Source organism: Dromiciops gliroides, chromosome 4 (assembly GCF_019393635.1).
Source record: "Dromiciops gliroides isolate mDroGli1 chromosome 4, mDroGli1.pri, whole genome shotgun sequence".
In the NCBI taxonomy this organism is placed as follows: domain Eukaryota; kingdom Metazoa; phylum Chordata; class Mammalia; order Microbiotheria; family Microbiotheriidae; genus Dromiciops; species Dromiciops gliroides.
The window spans coordinates 251,940,445-251,957,756 of NC_057864.1; the positions used below are offsets into that span (position 1 = coordinate 251,940,445).

General features: G+C 40.2%; 1 protein-coding gene across 8 annotated transcripts in view; it reads left to right on the forward strand.

The window, feature by feature from the left end:
* Window positions 1-17,312, forward strand: part of DAAM2 (dishevelled associated activator of morphogenesis 2) — a 164,965-nt gene that overhangs the window by 112,479 nt on the left and 35,174 nt on the right. For 7 of the 8 annotated variants that reach the window (XR_006356387.1, XM_044003732.1, XM_044003728.1 and 4 more), the window contains 5 exons: window positions 2,594-2,683; window positions 8,248-8,322; window positions 9,183-9,277; window positions 12,577-12,910; window positions 15,389-15,499. Coding sequence is in view for 7 of the 8 variants with exons in the window: in XM_044003732.1 (XP_043859667.1) it covers window positions 2,594-2,683; window positions 8,248-8,322; window positions 9,183-9,277; window positions 12,577-12,910; window positions 15,389-15,499 (705 nt within the window). In the remaining variant the exon portion in view is untranslated. The remainder of the gene's footprint in view (window positions 1-2,593; window positions 2,684-8,247; window positions 8,323-9,182; window positions 9,278-12,576; window positions 12,911-15,388; window positions 15,500-17,312) is intronic. The other variant, XM_044003734.1, reaches the window with a different exon arrangement.

Sequence of the window (17,312 nt, forward strand, 5' to 3'; positions counted from 1 at the left end):
ATGTTTGTCATGTTCTGAAGCTATGAAGGGGCAGGTGCCAGAGGAAACCTCTGCCCCCTTCTTCCTCCCAGGGCTGACATGAGAATTAAAAGTGAACAGATATGAAACGACTCAAGAAAAGGAAAAATCAGTATAGAGAGGAGGGTTTTATGCCAACTCTCAGAAGGGGATGTTATATTGGTGTTTGGTATATTCCCTGACTATTTTTGCTTATTTTTGTGCTTTAGAGAAATACTGATATAGACTCAGCTCAGAGTCTCTTGGAGCTTTCCAAAAAGGCATATAGACACAGACAGTAAGAAAGCAACATTAAATCAGAACATGAATAGATAGTGAGGTATCTCTATGATGTTGAGGTCAGAGAGAGGGCATTTCAGGAGCAGAGTGGGGGGAAGCATGAGGGTTGTTTATAGAAGAGTGGAAACACTGGGGAAAGAACTTCAAGGAATCCTTGTTTGGACTAGGTATCATAAAGGCCAAATGTAAGCAAAAAAACCCCAAAACATTGAACTCAGATGATGTTGACTCAAAACCTTTGCCATTTGTTTCTGTATCTGTCGAAGACTACTGATATGACCTTGGGGATGTCTTCTATCCACTGGGCCTCTATTTCCTTCTCTACATGGTTGACATGTAGAGAACGTCACGGTTGATATAGTTGGCTTAGATGAAAGGTTCTTAACTTTGGGGGCGGGGTTTCAGCATTCCAATGAATCCTATGGACCCCCTCTAAGAATAATATTGTTTAAATGAATAAAATAAAGCACATAGGATTACAAAGTAGACCTATTTTACTGATGGGTAGGCAGCTTGGAGAGCTAGATTGGAGAAGAACTTTGAGGGGAATGCTTTAGTGAAAATTAATAGGCAGGGGGCAGCTAGGTGGTGCAGTGGATAGAGCACCGGCCCTGGAGTCAGGAGGACCTGAGTTCAAATCCAGCCTCAGACACTTGACACGTACCAGCTGTGTGACCCTGGACAAGTCACTTAACCCTCACTGCTCTGCCAAAAGAAAAAAAGGGATGTACACAGTAACTGTGATTGTATTCTTTTGTTTTTGAATTTGTGTATTCTAATCTCATCCCTAGTTGTCTGCTAAAAATTTTTCAATAATTCTCCATTACCCAGGGGTAGCTAGGTGTGGAAGTAAATAGAGTACCCTCCCTGGAGCCAGGAGGAGCTGAATTCAAATCTTGCCTCAGACAACTTAATAGCTGTGTGATCTTGGGCAAGTTACTTAACCCCAATTACCTCCAAAAAATAGTTTCCCATTACCTACTGTATATTTTAGTTATTATAGCCATAATATCAAATAGGAAATAAATGGCCTTTTAAAATTATATTTTACTTTTTACCAATTTTTATTCCCTTAATAAATTATGTAAATATACCTCCCCTACCCCACCCCCATCCTACCATTTTAATAGCATTTACATTGTGGCTTCAAACTTTCTTTCCAGCCTTATTTCATGCTATCCTCCTTCATGTGCTCTACATTCCAGCTAAACTGGCCTACTCACTACTTCTAATTCTTGTCCTGTTCTCTCCATGGCTTTGCTCATGTCACCCTCAGTCCCTGTTCTCAGAGAGCATACTGTCTACTAAGTGGCACCTGACTTGGACCTTGAAAGAAGAGATTTCAACAGGTAGAGATGGTGGGGAGTCATAGGGATGGAGGATGGAGTAATTACATACACAGTGGAGTGAAGGATGGAAGGGAGAAACTACAGCCAGGAAGGTCAGTTAGAAGATGTTTCTAATAGTTTAGACAAGAGATGAAGAAGAGGGCCTGAAATAAAGTAGAAATAATTAAGATTCTGTTGTTAAAAGTCAGCAAGCAAAGGCACTTAATTGTTCTTAGGTAAATATATATTCTTTAAATCTTACTCTGATCATTTAGGAATTCTTTTCAGCAGGTATACTGATTAGTAACTTTTCTGTTTTGTTTTAAACAGATAAAACATAATCTTAGGAAAGCATGCAATATTAACTGTGATTCAATCAACCATCCATTATGGGAAGCCAGGCTATTTGATCTGTAATTCTCAGGTTTAGGCACCACTGTATTCCCTCATAATAAAAAATCAGTAATTATACTCTTAGGAATGGAACTAAATGAATTGGAAGGGCCCTTTAAAAGCATCCAGTCCAGCCCACTCATTTTTGCAGAGGAGGAAACTGAGCCTGAGACAGTTTCAGTTACTTGCACAAAAGTGACTTGGCTAGCAAGTGCTAGAGTTGGTAAAGTGAATGCCCCACCTCAATATGTGTCTTAGCTTTTCCATCAGTCAATATCATTCAAAAGGATTATTCCGCTACATCACTGGAAAGGAGGAGGATGACAGTGTTCATCCTCTGATGACAAGGATTGGGTCAAGGGAAAATATTTAAAGGTGGGGAGATGTAGATTGATATAAACATAGATATATACCTATATACACATATATAAACACACATGTGTGCATGTGTGTATGTGTATAAAATGAGGCTAAGAACTGAATGAGCCATAACTTCCTGTGGGACTGAACTTTGCAATAGATTACTATATCTCTAACCACAATTTTTTGTTGTTTTTTCTTTGTCTCCCCTACAGGATGAATTGGATCTCACGGACAAAAATAGGGAAGCCATGTTTGCACTGCCACTGGAGAAGAAATGGCAGATCTACTGCAGCAAGAAGAAGGTGCTGTCTCTACTTTTCCTACTGTATCCCCCCCTTTATCTCTTGTCTTTGGGGTATCAGCTATTGGGATGGACTTCCTTGTATAAGGAAACTCATCCATGCCATACAGGCCCATGAGCACAGGAGACACAACTACTGAAATCGTGTACTGTGAATGGAGGGGCAGTGAAGAAAGTGCTGGGTCTGGAGTCAGGAAGACTCATCTTCCTGAGTTCAAATGTGGTCTCAGACACTTACTAACTGTGTGACCCTGGGCAAGTCACTTTACCCTGTTTGCCCAATTTCCTCATCTGTAAAATGATCTGGAGAAGGAAATCATAAACCATTCCAATATCTTTGCCAAGAAAACCCCAAATGGGGTCACAAAGAATTGGACATGACTAAAATGACTGAACAACAACTGTGGAAGGGCATGTGTAGGCCCAGGTTAGCAAGACAGGGAGGAGATTTTATGAAGCATTTTTGCTCCAATCAATCAATAACCATTTATCCCTCTTCACAAGAAGCTTACATCCTAAAGGAGAAGAAGAGTACATATGAATGAATGAATGAATGAATGAATGAATGAATGAAACATTCATTAAGTGCGTATTATGTGCAGAGCACTTTGCTGATCTCTGGAGATCCAAATAGAAAATTACGATAGTTCATGATCTTAAGAATTTCATAGTCTAGTGGGAGAGATGATAGATAGATGATAGATAGATAGATAAATGATAAATATAAAGAAAATAAATACAGATCCATTAGGAGAGAGAGTACCAGCAGATGTGTGTGTATGGGGAAAGATCAGGAAAGGTTTGATGTGGAGGGTGGTATTATGCTATATTAGGGAAAAGAAAGGACTCTATGAGGTGGAGGGGAGGAGGAAGTACATCTAAGAAATGAAGGATGGCCAAAGAAAGATACAGAAATGGGAGATGGTATTACATGTATGAAGGGTAGAGAGACCAGTTTGTCTGGGTTACAGAATGTGAGAGGGAGAGTAAAGTCCAATGATTCTGTAAAGATAGGCTGAGGTTAGGTTGTGCAGGAGTTTAAAAGCTAAACAGAAGAGTTTATATTTGATCCTATGGGCAATAGGGAACCACTAGACTTGATTGAGTAAGGAAGTAACATGATCAAATCTATACTTAAGAAAAATCACTATGGCTTCTCTGTGTTAGATAGACTGGAGTGAGGAGGGACTTGAGGCAGGAAGGCCAATTAGGACGATATTATTAAAATGTCAGAGAAGGGATGATGAGGGCCTAACAGCTATTTGAGCATAGAGATGGAGTAGAAACAACAAAAACTGTCAGTGGGTTGGATATGTGTGGTGAGGGAAAACGGAAAGTTGAGGATAATGTTAAATGTTCCACTCTTAAAATTATTGAGCTTCATGATATACTGTCAGGAGGACAAATACCAATTCTTCTCTGCTTTCATCCAGAAGGCACACATATATTTCACATATACTCTCATATCCTTGATGTAGCAAGGTACCATTACTTCCAAATGAGTACAGCAATGAGGTCAGTCTGGGACTTAATTTGTTTTCATTTCTCATTAACTTTCCTCTATTTATGTCTCTTTCTTATCTATCTCTTCCTCTCTCATTCTTCTTCCCCCTTTTATCTCTTTCCACCTGTGTCTCTTTTGCATATTGTCTCTCTTTCTGCTCTATTCGCTTTACTTATATAGCTCTGAGGAAATCATTTGTAAATTGTATTTACCAGATATTTGAGACATTATTATTGTCATTTCACTGTGTCTATTTCTTTTTTCCATCTCTGTGTCTTCTCATTTTCTGGCTCTCTCTCTCTCACCACCCAAACAGTGGTTAGAAGTGCATTGATACCAACTTGGAGGGAACCTTCTAAGTGGAGTTCCTTAGGGATCTGTCCTTGGGCTTGACTTGTTCAACTTCTTAAATCAGTGAACTGGGTGATGCATAAATCACATGCTCCTTGGATCCTCTGACAAAAAGCTAGGAGATATAAGCACCATACTGTATGGTAGTCAAGGACCAAAAAAATCTTGCCAGAATGGAACAGTGTACTGAATATTATAAGATGAAATTTAATAGAAATGAATGTAATATAGGGAAAGGGAAAGGAATAAATGTTAAGTTCCACATTTTACAAATCAACTGAACAAGCTCCAATTGGAGAAGTCATGGCTAGATAAAAATTCCTATGAAGAAAATATATGGGTTTTAATGGACTGCAAGCTCAGTGTGAGTCAGTATAAAACAACACCAATCAAAAAACCTAATTCAATCTTAAGCTGTATTAATAGAGAGGCATGGCATTCACAACGATGGACATGATGATTCCCCTAGAATGTGTCTGAACCAGACCACATCTATAGTATTATGTTAAATTATAGGCGCCACATTTTAGCGAAACCATTGACCCTTTCTGAAACATGTCCAAAGGAGAATGACCAGGATGGTGAGGAGACTGGAGACCATCCCTGCGAAGATTGATTAAAAGAACTGAGGATAATGAAGGTGGAGAATAGAAGACTTAGGGCATATAAGATATCTATTTTCAAGTATTTGAAAAGGAAGCACATGGCAGAGGGATTAGACCTTTTCTCATGGCTCCAAGGCAAGGGCCTAGAACAACCAGAAGTTATAGAGAGCCTGATGTCAAGGGAAACAAACAAACAAACAAACAAACAAACAAACAAACAAACGTTACCTTCCTAACAATTAGAGCTGTCCAAAAATTGAAATGGGCTGCCTCAAAAGGTAGTGAGTACCTCCTCATTTGGAGGTATTCAAATAGAGGCTGTATTACCTGTTGTCAGGGATATTGTAGAGGGGATTCCTGGTCAGATATAGAGGTTAGACTTATCACTTCTGTTACTCCTCTAAGATTCTGTAGTCCTTGCTCTGCTCTCACTTCCTCTTCATTTTTACTGGGCATCCATTAGATTATAAGCTCCTTGAGGGAAGGGACTATCTTTTGCCTCTTTTTGTATCCTCAGTGTTTAGCACAGTATCTACCACATAGTAGGTGCTTAATAAATGTTTATTGATTGATAGCTGTTTAGGACCAAATATTGAGTTGAACAAATGTAGTTGTTGTTCAGTCGTGTCTGATACTTCATAACCCCATTTGGGGTTTTCTTGGCAAATATATTGGAGTGGTTTGCTATCTCCTTCTTTAGCTCATTTTTTTATAGATGAGAAAACTGAGGCCAAAAGAGTGAAGTGACTTGCCCAGGGTCACACAGCTAGTATATGTCAAGTGTCTGAGGCCAGATTTGAACTCAGGTTCTCCAGAATCCAGGGCTGGTGCATTATCCACTGTGCCACCTAGCTGCCCCATGTAAGTCTATTAATGTGAGAGAGGGATTAGAATTGTTCTAATTAGCTGCTCAGTTCAGAATTAGAAATGATCATTCAGGCACTTAAACACTAGGGTTATTAAAAACAAACAAACAAACAAACAAAAACCAGTCCTTGCTGTCAAGGATCAATCTAGTGGAGGTGGGTGGGTGGGAGTGGAGAATGCAAAGGTTATATACAAACAAGGTATATACAAGAAAAACTTCAAGTGTCAGAAGGAAGGCACAAAGACTAAGAAGAACTAGAAAAGGCTTCAGAAAGTAGAATTTAAACTGAGACATGAAGGAAGCCAGTTACATTCCAGGCATGGGGCACAGCCAGTGAAAATGCCTAGAGTCTAGAGATAGAGTATTGAATTCAAGGAACAGTAAGGGGACCAGTGTCATAGTATCACAGACTATGCCAGGGCAAGTAAACTGGAAGAAGACTGAAAAGGTAGGAAGGAACCAGGTCATCAAGAGCTTCAAAAGCCGAACAAGATTTTAAAATGTGCTTCCTGGAGGCAGTAGGGAGCCCTGAAATGCCCTCATGATGTCATTGGTCCTCTTTGAGAAGAAGGATGAGAAACAAACAAACAACAGTTGAATAGGGGAGTAACATGGTCAGACCTCTGCCTTAGAAAGATCAGTTTGAGTTGAGTGGAGGATAGACTGGAGTGGGGAGGGACTTGAGGCAGGGAGACCAACCAGAAGGCTCCTGCAGTAGTCTAGATGTGAAATAATGAGGACCTGCCCTAGGACAGTAGCAATGTCAGAAGAGAGGAGGTGCACTATACACTGTTCTCAAGGAATTTGCATTTCACTAGGGAAGATAACATATACATGTGTGTGTGTGTGTGTGTGTTTGTGTGTGTATGTGTGTGTATGTATATACAGAATGAATTATATATATATATATATATATATATATGTATATATATATATATATATGCTGCACATACTATATATGTAATTAAATGAAAGATATTTAGAGGGGAAGAGACCAGGCAGTTGGGAGAATCAGAACAAGCTTCATATAGACTCTTAGAGCTGAATCTTGAAGGACATTAGGATTCTATGAGGTGGAGGTGAGAGGAAGTGCATTCCAGACAGGGGTAGAAGACAAGTGCAAAGGCACAAACATGATAGAGTGATGTGTATGAGTTACAGAGAGATAGCCAGTTTGGCTGCACACTAAAGTACAGGAAAGAGAGGAATGTATAACAAAGCTGTCAAAGTAGGCTGGGGCCAGGTTATGAATGGCTTTAAAAATCAAAGAGAAGAACCTATATTTTATCCTGGTAAAACTGTTGGACGTTGCAGAGGGAGAGAGACAGAAACCCAGAGAGGTTTTTAGGCTTGATATAAGGAAAAACTTCCTAACAAAGCTGTCCCAACATCAAATTTTTTGGCTATGGAGGTAGCAGGTCACTTAGCCCAGTTTGCCTCAATTTCCACATCTGTAAAATGAGCTGGACAAGAAAATGGCAAGTCACTCCAGTATTTTTACCAAGAGAACCCCAAATGGGGCCATGAAGAGTTGGACATGACCGACAAACGACTGGACAACAAAGTCATCCAATAGAGGTTTTCAAGAAAAGGCTGTAGGTATTTGGGGGGCGTAGGGAAACAGTTCTTATTAACATATAGGTTGGACTAAATGGTCTCTGAGGTCCCTTCCAACTCTGTGATTCTATATCTTCCCCAAGGACACATAGCTAGGTCCTAGTCTGCTGAGAAACATTTGTCTTTGGGGAAGAAAGGTATCTAGGGACCTGGGGGTTTGAGACAAGGTTCCCAGGCAGCATTTAATCTTGGTATTTTTATCTTTGACAATATAATCAAACTATGCATTCAGCAGGCACCTGGAGAGGGCATCACTAGCTCCTTGATTTTTTTTTGAGTGCTATTTACACCATGAAGACTTTCTAGAACTTTGCTCTACTATAGTAATAACCTTCCCCCTCCAACCTCTAACCTAATACTTTTTCCAGAACTCTATAAGATATTTGTTGTGTAATAATCTTTACTCAAGGTATTTGTGTCAGTGTTCTATCCCCTAATATAATCACCCAATAGATTAAATTTAAGCTTCTTGAGAGCAAGCGCTCGATCTGATCTAAAGATTGTCTCACCTCCAAATCTTGATAAATCTTTATTGCACTGTATTCTTTTCCCAAATCATGAATCCCCAAGTCACGTTCCTAACTTTCCAAGAAGTTACGCCAAATCTTTACTTGTTTCAGGAACAGGAGGACCCCAACAAGTTGGCAACCAGCTGGCCAGATTATTACATTGACCGGATCAACTCCATGGCTGCTGTGAGTAATCTCTTCTCCTTATCTTTGAGGAGGTCCTAAAGGGTTCCCAAAGAGATGCCTACCTAGGCTACAGCATTGATGGTGCCCAGCATCTCCTCCAGCCTAACCAGAATGTCTACCCTTGTCTACCCCAGATCCTTCAATGTATTTTGCAACCCTTACCCTGACTCAGATATAATGTCTCACATTTATATAGTGTTGATATTTAATATATTTATATTTTATAGTGTTTTATGAACTACTTTTATATAGTTGATGAGTCAATAAGCATTCATTAATAAATGTTTCCTATATGTCCTAGCTTATACATATATCTGTGTTTATGTATGTATGTATCACTGTGCCAAGGGGGGGGATACAGAGTAAAGCAAAAACAGTCTCCGCTTTCAAGGAACATACATTCTAATGGGGGAGACAACATGTAAATACAAGATAGATACAGAAGGAAGGTGATCTGAATGGGAAAGCTTTATCTGTGAGCTATCCTGGATAGAGAGAGGTCAGGGAGAGGAGTTGATAATGATGATGTTAAAGCTAGTCTTTGTATTTAAGTTTTACAATATATTTTTCATGTTATCTCCTTTTATCCTCACATGACCCTATGAGGTAGGTGCTGTTATCCCTATTTTATAGATGAGGAAGTTGAAGCTGAATCAGAGATGAAGTGATTTGCCCAGGGTTACACAGCTAGTAAGTGTCTTCTGAAGCAAGGATTCAAACTTAGATTTTCCTGACTTCAAGTCCAACACTCCATGTACTCTGTCTTGCCGCATAGTGACAAGGCATGTAGACAGAGCAGCCCTTCTCTCCCGTCCTCCACAAGTACACACATTCCCTTCCTCTACCTGCTTTCCCAACAGATGCAGACTCTGTATGCCTTTGATGAAGAGGAAACAGAGATGAGGAACAAAGTTGTTGAAGACCTGAAGACAGCTCTTCGCACTCAACCCATGAGGTAGCTCTGAGTCCTCTCCCTTGACCTTTATTCCCCTGGGACCAATACACCTCCCATACCTTCACTTCAAGTTGGGAGGCTTTACTTTACACCATTTCAGGGGAGTCTCCTCCTTCCCCCCTCACTCCACTCCACTCTGGCTCAGTTCCATTCCTCTCACTCTACCTCACTTCATACCATTCCAACATATTCTGTTTCAGTTTACAATTCTTTGGATTTCTTGAGGAGCTGGGAGGCAGCCAAGGCTTAGGGCTTAAGGGGTTGAAGAGGAGAGAAGCCTGAGAGGGAAAATTATAGTAAACCACAAATCCAAGAAGGGCCATCTTGGGAAAAGGGGAGAGTGGCTATTTTGGTTCCTTTGATGGATAGGACAATAGAGAGAAGGGAGCCAGGTTAAAACTGGAAAGAACTTTCTGAAACAGGGCTCAATCCATACAAAGGGTTTCAGAGGCAACTCTAGATGATTTTGTAGGCACCTTCCCCACACTGAAACAAACAAACAAAAAAATCAACCAACCAATAAGCATTTTTTAAGTTCCAGGCACTGTGCTAAGCTCTGGGGATACAAAGGAGGTTAAAAAAACAGTACCTATCCTTAAGGGGCTTACATTCTGATGGAGAAGAAAACAGGAGAATAAATGAGTACACACAAGCTATATACAGAGTAGATGCAAGGCAGTCTGAGCCGGGAAGACATTACCAACTGGGGGTGGGGTGGGGGTAGAGTGGATAGGAAAGGCCCTCTGCCAAGGAAGAATTTGAGACAAGTCCAGAAAGAAGCCTGGGAAACTTAGAGACAGAGGTGATGGGGAAGAGCATTCCAGATATGGAGGACAGCTAATACAAAGGCTTGGAGACAAGAGGAGTGTTGTATGTGAGGAACTATAAAGAGGCCAAAGTGAGGTAGGGTTCTTCCTGATTAAAGAGGCAATAAATAGACAACCCATCAAATGAAGGCCAGCCTGAAGATTCTGTGATGCATGAATGAGAGTTTTCCCTCTCTCTGCATTGGACAGGGAGCCAAGCAACTGGACCTAGGTAGGAAGTAGGGAGTGTTATGTCTGCCCTGTGTGTGATTTTCTCTATTGGTGCCCATGACTCTTGTTGCCTTTCCTCTCTTCATCTTCTTGAGTTTCCAAGATATGTCTGTTCTTATAGCTGGGGTGGTATGGTTAACAGCAGGAAGGGAGACAGAAAAGAAAGTGAGGGAGTGAGAAGTGAGAAGTGAGAGACTTAATGAGTGGCTTCATAACCTCTGATTTCTCCCTCCCTCTGAGCCCATGATGGGAAGCACCAAAATAATCATTTGCCCCTTCCAAATAAGAGCACAAACTATACCTATAAAGGTAAATATGCCTTCAGAAGTTTATTAGGCTCAGCCCTGTTTGGAGAGAGCCTTCTAATTTTTAAAAAAGATTTCTTGGAGAGATGCTGAGCTCTCTCTACTATCTTATACCATATCACTTTGATAAAAGTCCTTCCAGTTCTCTTAGCTAGCCTCACTGGCCTTCTCATATCATATCTTCTCCTTCTGCCTTTGATAGAGACGGAAGAAAAATGATCCCACTCCTCTGTAGAAATGATTGGGGGGCAGCTAGGTGGCACAGTGGATAGAGCACTGGCCCTGGATTCAGGAGGACCTGAGTTCAAATCCGGCCTCAGACACTTAACACTTACTAGCTGTGTGAGCCTGGGCAAGTCACTTAACCCCAATTGCCTCACTAAAAAACAAAAAAACAAAAAAAAGAAATGATTGAAAGTTGGGGTTTGGGTAGGTAGCATTTAATAACCCTAATTACTGTCCTCCTCACCAACATGTGATCATTTAGCTAGTCCCCAAGCATTTTGTAAATGACTACTTTCTGCCATCTGAGGCACCATGGTAGGTACTGGGGATAAAAAAAAATCAGTCCTTTCCCTCAAGAAGCTTATATTCTATCAGGAGAAATAACATCTACACATAGTTGGTCATTGTCCTTTGTTCTCAAAGAGGACCAAAATGGCATTACTTTGTTAGAATCAAGATGCAGCTGATCAGACCAGCACAAGCTTGGGAGGCTCCACCACAGCTTGGACACACATAGTCCATAAGAAGATACAAAGTAACTGTAAGGTAACTTGGCTGGGGGTGACCCTAGCCACTGGAGGGATTCTTGAACAATCTTATGTTAGAGGAGGCATCTGGGCAAAAACTTGAAGGATATGGTGCCCTTTGATTGATGTGCATCATGATGAGGAGGATAGCAATTAGGATTACTAAATGCTACCTGCCCCCACCCTCAACCACCTCTATCAAGGACAGAAGGAGAAGACATGAGGCTAGACAAGAGAACTGGAAAGACTTCATCAGAGTGCTGTGGTATATAGGAGTGGAGAGGACTCTGTTGGAACCAAAGCATCTCTTCAAGAAATCTTAAAAAAAAAAAAAAAAAGATAAACCTATCCAAACCTGGAAGGAATTTGGGTATTCTAAGAGGTAGAGGTGAGAAAGCAGTGCATTCCAGGTAGGGGGAGTGGCCTGGACAAAGGACAAAGAGAATAAAGATACAAAGGCATATGTAAGGATCATCATGAAGGTCAATTTGACTAGATTATAGAGTGTGCAAAGGGTAGTAGTAATAGGCCTAAAAAAGTAGATTGGAGCCAATCAACCAATCGGTCAATATTTATTAAATACATACACTGTGCACTGTGCAAAGTGCTGGGCATGAAAAAAGAAGCAAAAGACAGGAGCTTACAATCTAAAGCCAGGTTATGAAACAGAGGATTGCTATACAAATGATAGATTGACAGGCAACTAATGTGTGAATATGATGCACTTGGAAAGCAAATTAGGTGTAAACATGATATGAGTAGTATATAGTAAATCAGTAGATATTTATTTTTTGAAAGACTTGTATGGATACCAAGTTGGTGCACAGTAGTAGGTGGATATTAGGCAATAGATGTGTGAAATGACAGACAGCTAGGTGGAGCTGCAGTCGATAGAGTGCTGGGCCTGGAATCAGGAAGACTCATCTGGCTTCAGATACTTACTAGCTGGGTGACCCTAGGCCAGTCTCTTAACCCTGTTTGCCTCAGTTTCTTGATCTGTAAAATAAACTGGAGAAAAAAATGGCAAACCTTTCTAGTATCTTTGTTAAGAAAACCTCAAATGGGGTCACAAAGAGTTGGATGTGACTAAAATGACTGAACAACAACAACAACAACAACAGAATGTGAAATGATATGTCAGAATACCTTACCTATTCTCATATTCTTTTCTCTCACCCCTCACTGCTCCCTCTATTGCCCTCCAGATTTGTGACTCGATTCATTGAGTTGGATGGGTTGACCTGTCTCTTGAACTTCCTTCGGAGTATGGACCATGCCACCTGTGAGAGCCGAATCCATACATCCCTCATTGGCTGCATCAAGGCATTGATGAACAATTCCCAGGGCCGTGCCCATGTGTTGGCACAACCTGAGGGCATTAGTACCATTGCCCAAAGCTTGCGCACTGAGAACAGCAAAACTAAGGTGGCTGTGCTTGAGATCCTGGGTGCTGTCTGCCTGGTGCCTGGTGGCCATAAGAAAGTCCTCCAAGCCATGTTGCACTACCAGGTGTATGCTGCTGAGAGGACCCGCTTCCAGGTGAGGGATATGAGAGCAATATGAAAGTCATGCACAGAGCTACACAAGGATGCTATCCAGGTGGGGCACAAGGGGTATGTGTCATAAACAAAGGGACTGGGAGAATAAGGAACTTTATATGGAAGAAATTGTGGCATGCATGGAGATAGCATATAGAGGGATGAAATGAGGAACAAATGGAAGGCACTGTCTAAAGGGTGCATAGATATATCATCCAGGTGAGGGGACTTGGGAAAAGAAGAGCTAATATAGAGAAGGGATGGATGGAGCAAAGATGTCTCCAAGAGGTTGACAGGGAAAATAGGCTACTATTACAACTATTGGTAATAATGGTAACAACAATAATAATACAGATTTCAAAATATCCTGGAAAATTTAGCCAATAAACTCTCTGGGCATCAGGTCATCAATGGTTGTGGTCTACAATTGCCCTGATATAACATTGACTCATAACATAATTAGAATATTAATAGATGTTGCCATACTAAATATTAATAATTTCTAAGCAACATGGAACAAAAAGCTTTCAACCTAGCAGAAGTAATTGAAACCATGTGGGAGGAGGATATATATACATATACATATATATATATATGTATATATATATGTATATATATATATATGTGTGTATATATATATATATATATGTATATGCACTGTAATGATTGGAATGATGCCACCTACTGGAGACTTGCTGTGGGAAAGCTCCGCCATGAGGAAAATGCCTCAGAGGGCAAGGCCATGTGGCTTTTCCTTGGCATCAGGAAGTGACGTTTGCTCATGGGTGCTGTCTATCAAGGCTACCAGCCAATCAACTTGAGGAGCCTCCTATTTTCTGGGAGGAGACAGGAAGGAGGAAAGAGGGCCTGCACAGAGAGCTCTCACTCTTTTGGGTTCCTGTCTTGATGGTGGTGGTGGTGGCAGAGGACTTCACAGGAAATTTGAGGAAAGATAGGAATGCCAGGCTGTTGGAATTCTGTTCTCAATCTTTTTCTTTCTATTTTTCAATAAACCCTTAAAAACCTAAACTTGTTTTATCAGTGATTTTAGTCAGTTTCCCCCAAAACTGGGGGAACAGATTAGAATCCACATTTAGAATCTTAAATTACACAGCACACATATACACACACATACATACATACATATATACATATATGTATATATATATATATGTACACATGCATATATATACACACCCATGTATCAAGGATGCTTTCATTGGGCCTCTAGAAGATGAGCTCACATCCCAATACTTTCATTTATGATACTTTTGTTCAATAGTCTATAGAACATTAAGTATATGAGAATAATAACACTCTACCAACCTGTCCCAGTACTGTTACTATTTGAACCCTATCCAAAAAGATAAGAAGAATGAGATGCTGATAATAATAAGATGAACAATATTGATATTATTTAGCAATTTATAGTTAGTTTATAGTACAGTGCATAGAGACTTTTGAGTCAGAAAGACTTACATTGAAATCTGGCCTCAGACACTTACTAGCTATGTGACCCTGGGAAAGTTACTTTATCTTTGCCTCAGTTTCCTCATCTGTAAAATGGGGTCAATAATACTACCTGCCACTCAGGGTTATTGTGAGGATCAAATGAGATAATTATTGCAAAGTACTTGGCATAGTGCCTGGTACTCAGTAAGTGCTATATAAATGTTAGCTATTATTATGTATTTGAGCCTCACAACCACACTGTGAGGCAGATATGACAGATTATGATCCTTATTTTATAGATGAGAAAAATGAAACTCAGAAAAGTAAAGTGACTTGCCCAAGTTCACAAAGCCAATAAAAGACATAAGTAGGGCTTGAACTTGGTCTTTCTGATGCTAGGGGCCAGTACTTTCTCCCACTCTATTGCACTGCTTTTCTTTGAATTTAGACATTTCAAAGAATGCTCTGATATACCTGAGCCCAGGGTCCAATGACCTTATAGATGACCAAGTAGCATGTAGAATTCTGGGCCACAGGAAACTGTCCAAGGTTTTAAGCAATTGATATTTGTTTGTCTTCTTCTTTGTACCCAAGACCTCAGTTTAACATCCTCCCAACCTCACCCCAAAACCAGAACAGGCCTCTTTGCTGTTTTTGTGTATTTTTAAAGCAATTTTGAGTATCTGCTATGAATAGAACCCTATATTAGTAACTTCAGGAAAGATACAAAAGAAATAAAATAAAGGGTTCCTGTCCTCAAGGAACTTACACTAAGTGGGAGAAACAAAACACAGAATATAAATGTATAGGAGAGTTTGATTTTTAAAAATGATATGTTGGCATTATATGACTGGCAAGAGGAGGTAATGTCTTGGTCAGAATGAGTCAAGATGAGTTTTAAGAGAGGTTTTAAGGAAGGTTATGGGCATAATGGACATTCTAGGGCAGTAGAATAGCATGAGGAAAAACAGGCATGGAATCAGGACTGGTAAGGTGCTAAGATATCAGGTCCTCTGTCCCCTCCTAGACTTTGTTGAATGAGCTGGACCGAAGCATGGGGCGCTACCGGGATGAAGTCAATCTGAAGACAGCCATCATGTCCTTCATTAACGCTGTCCTCAATGCTGGTGCTGGAGAGGTAGGTCACTTCCCCCCCCCTCACCTTTCCCCATATCCCTAGACTCTCCCCAAGAAGAATAATCTCTTAATAGTCTCAACTTTCTTAGGGAATCCTGCAATAGGGAAGGGACCCATGGAAGGGACTCTTGACTTTTGATTGGGCAATATCTGTCACCACCATTAATTTTAAAGAGTTTGTATTAACCTTCTCCCTGTATTAAGCAATAAAATTAAAATGTTGTTGAGGCACAAAGTACAGGCCAACTCTGTTACAATACAGATGCCATGGATTTGGCTACATCATAGGCCAGACTTATGTCCTCTGAAATATAACTACTTGAAGTATCGGCCCAATAAAAATAAAAAATAAAAATGTAAAACTGGTGTCCTAGTCTCCATCCTGACATGAAGAGGGGAGGGCACATCATATTATCATTATATCCATTAGTCAATTCAAGAAATAAGATCCTATTTATATGAAATTTGTTACTGTTAGCTTTTTGTTTCTTTTAAGCGAAAAGACTGGCCTTCATTAAAACCATTAGAGTCAATGAGTAAACAGTTAAATATTTAGACTTCAGAAATCTTAGTCCATGCTCAATGTCTTGAATTTTACAGCAGAGATCACTTTAAATGCTGTGATCGAGGCTTAACTTCTTACTTAAACTAACAAATAATTTTTCTTCACAGTGCAAGTATAAACAGTTCTTCTCTACTGTTAACATTAGTCAGAACAGGCCCAGAACAAGGTTTAAAACTTAAATGGGTCAAGACCAGTTAAATTAGGGAGGCCATGGACAGGCAGGATAGAAGTTAAGGCCCTGATCTCTCTTCTAATCAATCCAAGATAATAGATAGATGGGTGGGTGGATGGATGGATGGATGGATGAATGGATGGATGGATGGATGGATGGATGGATGGATGGATGGATGGATGGATGGATGGATGGATGGATGAATTAATTAATCCAAGAAAACTTCTTGAGAGGAGAGAGATCTGAGGTGCTGGTTGAATAATAGAAGACAGTCCAATAAATTAAGTAGAGCAAAGAGAAAAAATATAGTTTATTATAGTAAGACAGTTTGGAGGGGAAGCCAGACAAACCAAAAAAAAAAGAAAAAAGAAAAGAAAAAAGAAAATGATCTTATCTGAAGGGTCTAAAGACAAGAGAAATCGAGGATGGGAATAGAATAGGAGTTTAGGAGAATCTTGGAGAATAAAGAATTAGTGCTTGGGAAGACACTGAAGAATAAGGGGGCATAGGCTAACCTTCCAAAAGAACTTTCTGAGGCCTTGGTGATATTGTTAGTTTTGAACTAGGTTTTAGAGATTTCTATGACTGTAAATGCTGAACCTCATGTTATCCTGATACCTTCTGTTGTGTAATGATCTTTAGTGCTCTTAGAGCCTGAAACTGACCAAAGCCTTAGGAAACAAGACATTAGACAGTGGCTGTCTAAGTGGCTCAGTAGATACAGCTCCAGCCCTGGATTCAGGAGTACCTGAGTTCAAATCCGGCCTCAGACACTTGACACTTACTAGCTGTGTGACCCTGGGCAAGTCACTTAACTCCTATTGCCCTGCAAAAAAAAAAAGAAAAGAAAAGAAAAAAAGATGTTAGACAAGTAGTCATGATGTAGATGGGAGGGGTGCCCTAGAATGTCTAAATGAAATGGGCAGCCCACTCAGGATCTTCTTGTTCTGGGATGGGGCTATGGTATGTTCTCAGCATTGTTCTTTTGCCCACTCTCTTCCCTATAAATGACACTCTCAACCTAGTCCATCACGGCAGTGTCAGAAGTGTGAGAGTTTTTTGAGAGTGACTTGGCCT